The sequence below is a fragment of the Lycium barbarum genome, chromosome 12 (assembly GCF_019175385.1).
Source record: "Lycium barbarum isolate Lr01 chromosome 12, ASM1917538v2, whole genome shotgun sequence".
Lineage (NCBI taxonomy): Eukaryota > Viridiplantae > Streptophyta > Magnoliopsida > Solanales > Solanaceae > Lycium > Lycium barbarum.
Window position 1 is genome coordinate 1362614 of NC_083348.1, and position 10139 is coordinate 1372752.

General features: G+C 33.1%; 1 protein-coding gene and 1 long non-coding RNA gene across 5 annotated transcripts; both read right to left on the reverse strand.

Moving 5' to 3' along the window:
• Nucleotides 1–1434: 1434 nt before the first annotated feature.
• Nucleotides 1435–3695, reverse strand: LOC132622903 (uncharacterized). Of its 4 annotated transcripts, none has more exons than XR_009576038.1 (4): nt 3299–3695; nt 2588–2643; nt 1972–2040; nt 1435–1885 (listed from the first exon to the last, which is right to left on the reverse strand). It is a non-coding gene; the product is annotated as an uncharacterized LOC132622903 (long non-coding RNA). The 4 variants fall into 4 exon arrangements; XR_009576037.1 differs by having other exon boundaries at nt 2476–2643; XR_009576036.1 differs by having other exon boundaries at nt 1435–2040.
• Nucleotides 3696–8779: 5084 nt separating this feature from the next.
• LOC132622046 (uncharacterized) lies at nt 8780–9142 on the reverse strand. The gene has a single exon (XM_060336562.1). It carries the CDS (start codon nt 9140–9142, stop codon nt 8780–8782), a length of 363 nt encoding a protein of 120 aa, XP_060192545.1.
• Between the last annotated feature and the right edge of the window lie 997 nt (nt 9143–10139).

Here is a 10139-nt window from a genome sequence, read left to right on the forward strand (position 1 = left end):
AATTTATAACTACTATTTCTCCTATATTTTTTAACTATGTTTTTATCTAATTGAATTAGATTTATATTCAAAATAAAGTTATGTTTTGATTAAAAAATAAAACACTTAAACCTAAAGTTTCCAAACAAAACAAGCGTGTTATTTTTTAATCAAAACATAACTTTATTTTAGAATTTTTTTTTTAAACACGCTTCTTTTAAAAAAATCCACTTTATAAATTATCATAGCTTTTTATAAAGTTAAAAAAATTATATTTTCATAATTTTATTTTAGGAAACTTAAAAAAAAAAACACGAAAAAGTGGATTTAAAAAAAGAAGGAAAAACTATATTATTTTTGAATTTTGTGATTTTAATTGGTGTAATTACGAGTTGATATTTTTTCTTGTACATGCAAATAGGTATGTTATTTATATAAATGAAATACAATATATATATATATATATATATATATATATATATATATATATATATATATATATATATATATATATATATATTTATCCTATTTCATTGATATATGAATGAAATATAAAAAAAAATATTCCAATTATTTTCCTCTTTCGTTTTTATATAAACGAAATACAAAAATAAAATAAAATGTTTATCCTATTTCATTGGAATATAAACGAAATGCAAAAAAATAAATAAATATATATATATATATATAATTTCCTATTTCGTTGGAATATAACCGAAATGCAAATATATATATATATATATATATATATATATATATATATATATATATATATATATATCATTTTCCAATTTCGTTTTTATATGAACGAAATATTTTTTTTTATCCTATTTCATTTTTTAATACACAAAATGCAAAAAAAAAATATATAATTTCCTATTTCGTTGGTATATCAACGAAATACAATATATATATATATATATATATATATATATATATATATATATATATATTCCAATTTCGTTTTTAGATGAACGAAATAAAATAAAAAAACTATTCCGTTCATTGATTCACGAAATGCAAAAAAAAAAAAAAAAAAAAAAAAAAAAAGAGCATATTTCGTGAATTGCACAACGAAATGCAATTCACTAAAAAATGAGGTCAATTGCATGCACACACAGTTTCTTTCACGAATTGCAAAAAAAAAAATTTAAAAAAATTGTTGCATTTCGCTACATGTGTAGCGAAATGCAACAATTTATTCGGCACCGGAACAGTGTGTGTGGGTATTTCGTTGGTTATCCAACGAAATACCCATTTTGGTCTATTAAAAAGCATACTATTTTGGGCTAATGGCTGCAAAAATATGTCATTTTGGCTCCGGACTCTTATGTAAATAGGCTCATTAGCTATCCCATTTATAAATTCACATTCTAGCTCATTACTTCACCAAATCTCTCATAACTCTAGTTCAGGAACCAACTTTAGATGCGAACACATTTGAATGTCATTTTGTGGACCGAAATCTGATATTTGAGAGAGAAATTTTATATAATTTTTGTTATTACAAGAGTTCTTAATATGAGGGAGCCAACCCCTTAAAAGTGGGCAATGACCCTTATTTATAGTGTTGCCTCATAGGCTCCATACAATAAGAGAAAACTAAAAATAAAGAAAAACTCTGACTTGGATTAGGTTGGGTTAGGTTGGCCGTACGGTCTGACACCCGTATGATTGCAGTTGAACATGGCAGGACGTAATTGACGCATGGCAATCGCGCAACGGATCTCCCGGACCAACGGCCACGAATAAACAGACTAACGGCCAAACGGACCAACGGCAACGACCAACTCGGCCATGAAGAAACCGGGTCAAATGATGCCCTTCCTTGGCTTCGGTCCAAGCGTTCCTCCGGTTCAGAATGAAAGTCCTCGTGCATGTTCTTGTCCCCTTCTTCCTTCGGTTCCTAATCTCACCGGTTTAACGCATATCCGATTTTTACTGTATACAAAAATAACTCTTACAAATGAAGAAACAGGGTATACAGCTTACGGGTAGTAGAGCGAATCACTCCTGGCACAATCTAATCTGAAGGCATGCTCTCTTGGGCTCAGCAAAAACCTGCAAAAAGAAGATAGCAAAAGATCATTTTGATTTAAAATATAATTGTGAGAAGTAAATATAAATGCATAACATTGAAAGTGTTTTGTAATAGTTAGTAACATTGATAATGTCATCCAACATGAGTCATACACCAGTTTTTTTTTTTCTCACATCTATCAATCACCTCGTGCCCTATATTTTAGTAGCCTTGTGTGTTCTTCCTAAAGAGAAGCCCAAATAACTAATTGGAAGACTCATTTTTCACAATAAAATTCCTGCAAGTTTATGTACATTATCTATTTCATTAACAGGGAATACAATGCTCTTTGCCCGGTTTGCTCTAGCACACATACTGCTTCAAACATGACCATCCTTAGGTATCTCCACTTACTAACATTGGTATCACACGTTACTAATGTGTCATCAATGATATAATATGTGTGAAATGCGTACATTCCTGTTTTGCTCCATATGATCGCTTCTTATCCTTTTCATATGCCTATCTTCGAATTCTTATTCAAATAATCTCGTACTTTGCCAATAATTTCTCTCGGGCTTCCCTTACCAGGCCATATCATTACACTTCGATGGGGTCATCGCCACTACAAAATGATTTGTACCCTGCATCAAGACATTCTTATCAGTAAACGCAGCAACGTAACAAATTATTGTCCCGAATATTAGAACTTTCAAGATATGGTAGATAGCACCATAAGTTAGCATCAAATAAGATAAGTCATGCATATCATCAAATACCATGGGTGCATAGCCCATTTCAAAATTGTTTTTCTTCTCAAAATCTAGGAAAGATAGCCACCTTTAGTGTAATCAACTTCTGGCGTCTGCCATTGTTGTCACTTATTACCGATTGTGCATTGGTATTCAAATAGTTAAAAATATACTACATTGGTCGCATCTATTCCATGAATTTCCGCTTTGGAGACTCTATAATTCAAGTTTGTTTGCAAAGTTCTGTCTATTCCACTTCAGAAAGAATCACTTTTTGTTGTACAGTAAAATAGGCGAGAATAAATGCACAGAAAAGACATTCTAATCAGGTATAATTAGTTGACATACATGAAAATATCCTACCAAGAAATTATATTCAGAAGAGGAGGAAGTACCTTAGTGAAATCCCTTTTACTTTCATAATAAAAAAGAAGAGAAAAAGTATCTTAGGAACAATGGAAACCAGAAAAGATGTGATCTGGAAACGCCGAGCGGTTTTGAGCGAGAGAAAAAGAAAGCAGAACAATAATGGAGGAAAGAGACGTACCTTAGGATGAAGAAGTATGTAAACCAGAAAATCTTCTGAAGAGAGTAAGAAATCGAGCGATAGCAGCTTCTGGATGAAAAGAGAGAATATGAGAAGATCATACTATTCAAGTAAACATGGATGGATGGTGTATTGAAGACACGTGTTATCATACACAGGAAATGTGTCTTTAATATAGCTTTTGACCAAAATCATCCCTCTATTAAATATTCCATCCACCTCTAACAGAGAGTTTATTTCTCACGTGACCCTTCCTTAAATGAGACTTAATTCTTGGGTGAAACTTCTTCCTTTCATTGGATACGCAAAGATGGTACTATTACCTTCTCCCATTTTCTTGGAAATTATATGACATAATTGCCTAATAGTTATTAGACCTACAAGAGAGACTTGAGATAGATTTCTATTTGAAAGGGGAGCTGTTATTTCTTCTATTTCTTGGTCAATAAACAATTTATAGAGTTCCATATATTTCAGATGCCATTTTCCAAAATATGACGAGGCCATTCTTGTTGGAGTAACTACTGTTTTTCTCTCTATATAGTAGTTAATGCTCCTTTCTTTTCGGATTGTTCTAACATGAATTTCTCACTTTTGTTATTCCTTGATTTCATATTGGTTTTCGATATGTTTGATCCTATCTAACATTTTGTCTTGTTTTTCCTCTCTTGTTCTCCTCTCTTGAGCGAGGGTCTTTCGGAAACAGCCGCCCTACCTTTCAAGGTGGAGTTAGGTCTGCGTACACTCTACCCTCCCCAGACCTCACATGGTGGGATTATACTGGGCTTGTTGTTGTTGCTGTAATCAAAGTAATTAAAGGAAAGCGGTTGATATTTTGCAACTAGGATTTCCTGTCCAAAATAGTCAAATAACATGCAGAAAAATATAAGAAAAAGTCATCCTATGCTAAAGAAAGAGTTACTAGACCCAATTGATAGAAAACAAAGTCTAGAATCACAAGTAAATCATTAGATGGTGATGAATAATTGTGGAAACACTAACCTTGTTCCATCGCAAGAGTTGATTGAGAAAACTTGATTGAAGAAGTGAGTCTTCTAAGTCTGAAATAGTTGTTGATACTTTGTCTTTTCAGATGGGAAAGAAAAGAAAGAGAACATATTCTGACTTTAGGGACCACCCGTTTTAAAGGTTACAATGGTGTCTTTTCAAATGAAAAAGTGTCTTTTCATAGAACCTTTTCATAAAATATGTGTCCATCAAACATACAATAAAGAAAAGAATAATTGATATTTCTTAGACCCATATAATATTACTTTATTAGATCATAAAATGGGTTCCTTAAATGATAGCATATCTATGTAAAATATATTAATATGTGAGTCCATAAATAGAAAATTACTATCTATCTCCCACTTGAACCACATATATTTCCGAATAACCATACATAGATAAAACCTTAGAGTGCACAAACTTTTGCTATCTTAATTGAAATATCTCAAAACAATCTGGTCCATCAATAATAGCAATATAGGATCAAAGCGATTTTCGTAACATATATCCGTAACTAAACCCTTCAATGGTCTCATATATTAGCAATACCAATGACATAGATCAAATACGGAAATTACATGTAAAATGATCTAAATCATGTCTATTTCCAACTGGTCCTACTTTATGACTTAACTAGTCCAAAATCAATTTCTAATACCTTATGCAAAACCACAATAGAAAGTACTTTATTTTCAGAGTTATCAATAGACACATGAAATTCATAAATTTCATAAAACTTCAATCTGTACAGAAAATCAAGTTTAACATTCAAAAACATTAATTATGAAATAAACTCCCACTAAACTGTCTCATCTAAGAGTCTAACAACACCCATACGAATGACATCCTCATGAAATAATTTAGGTGGCAAACCCTTAGTGAGCGGATCCTCAATCATTGAGTTTGTACTGATATGCTCTATCGACATAAGATGACTCTGAACTCTTTCCTTCACAACCAGAAATTTAATGTCTATGTACTTTGACTTTGATGAACTTCGGTTGTTTTTGGAATATAACTCAGCAGATTTATTATCACAATAAATTTTCAATGGTATTTCTACGCCACTGACTATCTGCATTCCGGTGATAAAATTTCGTAGCCATAGTCCCTGATTTGATGCTTCATAGCAGGCTATAAATTCAGCTTCCATAGTAAAAGAAGCTATTAGTGTTTGTTTGACACTCTTCCAAGAAATAGCTCCTCCAACCAACATGAAAACATAACCTGATGTAGATCTCCTACTATTAAGACATCCAACAAAATCTGAATCGGAATACCCCATGATCTCCGAGTGATCTGACTTCTGATAAGTGAGCATGTAATCTTTAGTTCTTTGAAGATACCTCATAACCCGTTTCACTACTTTCCAATGATCCATTTCGGGGTTACTTAAATATTTTCCCAACATTCCCACTATACACGCTATGTCTGGACGTGTACAAGCTTGCACATACATGAGACTTCCCACTGCTGATGCTTATGGGATTTTGTCCATCTCTTTATTTTCTATGTCCAACGTTGGACATTGGCGCAAACTAAATTTATCACCTTTTGCAACAGCTATATCTCCTGGTGCACAATTTTGCATTCCAAATCTACTGAGCACCTTATCAATATAAGTCTTTTGCGATAGTCTAAGAATGCCTCTGGTACGATTTCTATGAATCTGTATACCCAAAACATTGGACGCTTCACCAAGATCTTTCATTTCAAATTTACTGGATAGAAACTTCTTGGTTTCATGCAATAGACTTATATCACTGCTTGCCAGTAGAATGTCATTTACATATAGCACGAGGATAATAAATTTTCTCCCACTGAACTTGAGATATATGCACTGATCAACGGTGTTTTCTTTAAAACCAAACGAGGTTATCACCTGATCAAACTTCTGGTACCATTGACGGGATGCATGTTTTAAACCGTAAATGGACTTCTTAAGTCTACATACAAGATGCTTTGAATCTTTGGACTCAAAGTTCTCTGGTTGCACCATGTATATCGTTTCTTCATTGTCTCCATTGAGAAATGCAGTCTTTACGTCCATTTGATGTAGCTCTAAGTCATAATAAGCTACAAGTGCCATAATGATTCTAAATGAGTCTTTTGATGAAACTGGCGAAAAGGTCTCTTTAAAATTTATGCCTTCCTTTTGAGTGAATCCCTTGGAAACTAGGCGTGCTTTATATCTTTCGATGTTGCCTTTCGAATCACGTTTGGTTTTGAAAATCCATTTACAACCAATCGGTTTCGATACTTAGGTAACTCGACAAGATCCCAAACGCCATTGTCTTTCATTGACTCCATCTCATCTTTCATGGCTTCGATCCATTTAGCAGAGTTTCGACACGATTTTGCTTGACTAACAGTCATAGGATCATCTTCAAATCCCACACCAAAATCATGTTCTTGGAGATAAACAACATAGTCATCTGAAATTGAATTTCTCCTTTCTCTGCAAGATATTCTTTTAGGCACTTCAACTTGAGGTTGTTGGGATATATCAACTTTAGAAGAAGGCGGTATCATTGTGTTTATTGCATAGTCTTGATTTATAGGTTGAAAAACATCTGGTAAAGCTACCTGGTCACTTTCAACTATAATTGTAGAAGGAATATTAACAAATTCCTCTTCAAACACAATTTGTTTGTTTTGATTGCTCCTACCATAATCAACTTCCTCAATAAATTTGGCATTCCCTATTTCGAAAAAGGATCTGTTCGAGGAGTCGTAAAACTTGAAACCTCTCGACCTTTCTGAGTAGCCTACAAAGTAGTAGCTAATAGTCCTTGAATATAATTTCTTTTCATTAGGCTTGTAAGGCCTAGCCTCAGCTGGACACCCCAAAACATGTAAGTGCCTAATACTAGGCTTCTTACCTGTCCACAACTTGTATGGGGTTTTAGCTACTGATTTGCTTGGAACTCAATTTAATATATATATATATACTGCATTTTTTAATGCCTCTCCCCAAGGCGAATCAGGTAAAGAAGAATGGCTAATCATACTTCTCACCATATTCTTAAGAGTTCGGTTTCGTCTCTCGGCTACACTATTTTGATTCGGAGTTCCCGGCATAGTGTATTGAGGAACAATTCCACACTCTGTCAAATATTTTGCAAAACGGGCCCGACGTTGTTCACTGATCCATCGTATCTGCCGTAATATTCTCCTCCACTATTAGATTTGACAGCTTTAATTTTCTTGCCTAATTGATTTTCAACTTCAGCTTTGAAAATTTTGAAAACGTCCAAAGATTATGACTTCTCATGAATTAAATATAGGTGGCCATAACGACAGTAATCATCTATAAAGTTGATAAAATATTGTTGACCATTCTAGGAAGCAGTAAGGAATGGACCGCAAATATATGTATGTATCAACTCTAAAAGTTCTTTACTCCTATAGGCATCCTTTTTTCTTATATTTGTTTATGTTTATTTTCCCTTTATGCATTCTATACAAGTTTTAAAGTCTGATAAATCAAGGGAATCAAGAATTTCTTCTGACACAAGCCTTTGAATTCTTTGTTTTGAAATGTGACCTAATCGCTTGTGCCACATAACATGATGAATTCTCATTTGTTAATTTACGCTTAGTACCAAAATTACTTGAATGCAGGTTTTCATTGCTGCAGGAGGCTTGACTGTCTAATTTATATAATTTATCAATCAGAGTACCAGTTCCAACAACATTAGAATTTAGAGAAATACTACAAATTCCATTTCCAAAAGAACAAGTATATCTGTACTTGTCCAAACAAGAAATAGAAATTAAGTTCCGTCTAAATGACGGTACAACAAAAGTTTTCCTCTAATTCCAAATAAACACCAGTATCTAATAAAATTCTAAAGACACCAATAGCCTCCACAGCTACCTTATTGCCATTGTCCACATAGATGTATCTTTCAGCATCAATTGGCATTCGGCTCCTTAGACAATCCAACATAGTGACACTTATGTGAGTAGTTGCACCCGTATCTATCCACCAAGTGTCAGTAGGTACCATAGCTAAATTAACTTCTGAACAAACAAAGTTGAGAAGTTTACCTTTCTTTTTAAGCCAGGCAGCGTACTTGGAACAATCTTTCTTTATGTGACCAAATTTCTTAAAAAAGTAACACGGGTCCTGTTTCTTTTGATCCTTAGATTGTGATGTTCCTTCGTCTGTAGTTTCTTTATGCTTACTCCTTTTTCTCTTATGTGAGGCATTTTTAGTTCCAGAAGTAGATGCCAAATGAGCACTTTCAATCCTCTCTTGTTTCAGTCTATCCTCTTCTTGCACACATTGAGCTATCAACTCATTCAAAGTCCATTTTTCCTTTTGGGTATTATACGAAACTTTGAATTGACTAAATTGTGCAGGAAGAGAGATCAAAACTAGGTGCGCAAGTATGTCATCAGACAGTTCAAGCTTAAAAGCCCTGAGTTTTGTCACAAGATTAGACATTCACATAATGTACTCCCTTATGTTTCTTTGCCTTTATATCGCATTGAAACAAGCTTATTAACTGTAGTACTTGTTTCAACCTTTTCGTTATCAGCGAATCGGTCTGCAATTTCCTTTAGAAAACTTTTGGCATCTTTATTATCTGTTATACCGCCCCTTAAGGATTCCAGAATTGAGTATTGCATCATCATCAAGCTCATGCGATTTGATCTCTCCCACTTCTCATATGCGGACTTTTGTTCATTAGTGCTAGTTTCGTTCACGTCCGCGGGGCGATCAAATCTTAATGCATAATCGCGATCCATGCAACCAAGCACAGTCATAATGTGCTCTTTCCATTTTTTGAAGTTTCTGCCGTTAAGCACAGGAATGTTGTTCATGTTTGCAGATATGGAAGAAACTATAAAATAAAATAAGTAATGCTCACAATTAATCATTCATAAACCATGTATATGTGAGGATAACTTAAATCAAATAAAATTAAAGTAACAATAATAAATAAATTTAAAATTGTACATTAATCAAAACACATATACACAAAAGTGGGCCCATCTCAAGATACCTGGCACAACATTATTATTTAGTTTTTGGATAGAAATAATAATTCGTAGTGGTACTCTTATACATAGTTCATGAACATTGATTACAAAAACGGCCTAACAATATGCCTTTATTTGGACTGACAAATTACTAGCATGTATTACAAAATGTATCACATATTCATGACTAACCATAATCTGGCCAAAATAATCTTCCTTTGGGAAAAAATATTTCGCATAGAGAAAACATGCTTACATGTTCAAAATAAATAAATTATATGCAACAGAGGTTACTTTGGCAACGTATTGGTTTAATCTATTCATTTTAAACAAGAAACACAAATAGATTGATGGTCTAAAGTGTTAGAATTAAAATACAAATCATTCAAATTTGTAATTAACAACCACCAACTTAAAATAAAGAAAGAATATATTTCAATATCATGGCAGAAAGCCACAAACATTTTTGTTTTTCTTTTAATATAAATTGTTAACCTTTGACAGAACTTAAAATTAATACCACATCAAACTGATCTAAATGGCATAAAAAGGCTTGAAAGAAAAAAAAAATTCTCCGGTCAAAAGAAAAACATCATGATGTGGTCCTTTTTGTTTTTTCTTTTAGAACAGAGAATATAAAAGTTCTCTTTGCTTTTTTTTTTTCCCTCAAATTACCAACAAACAAAGAAGAAATAATCTTCAATAGAAAGTTAGTCCAAAAGCATCTTTTTGGTTTGCCGATTTTCCGAATAGGCGTCACTATGCGACTTTTAGTCAAAACAGAAAACCAAACTCAAGAACACTTGGGCTTAAAAAGAAAACACATCCTAATAGGCTA

Excerpts from the sequence above, each read along its gene's own strand:
- LOC132622046 (XM_060336562.1), bottom strand. The coding sequence starts at position 9,142 with ATGAACAACATTCCTGTGCTTAACGGCAGAAACTTCAAAAAATGGAAA.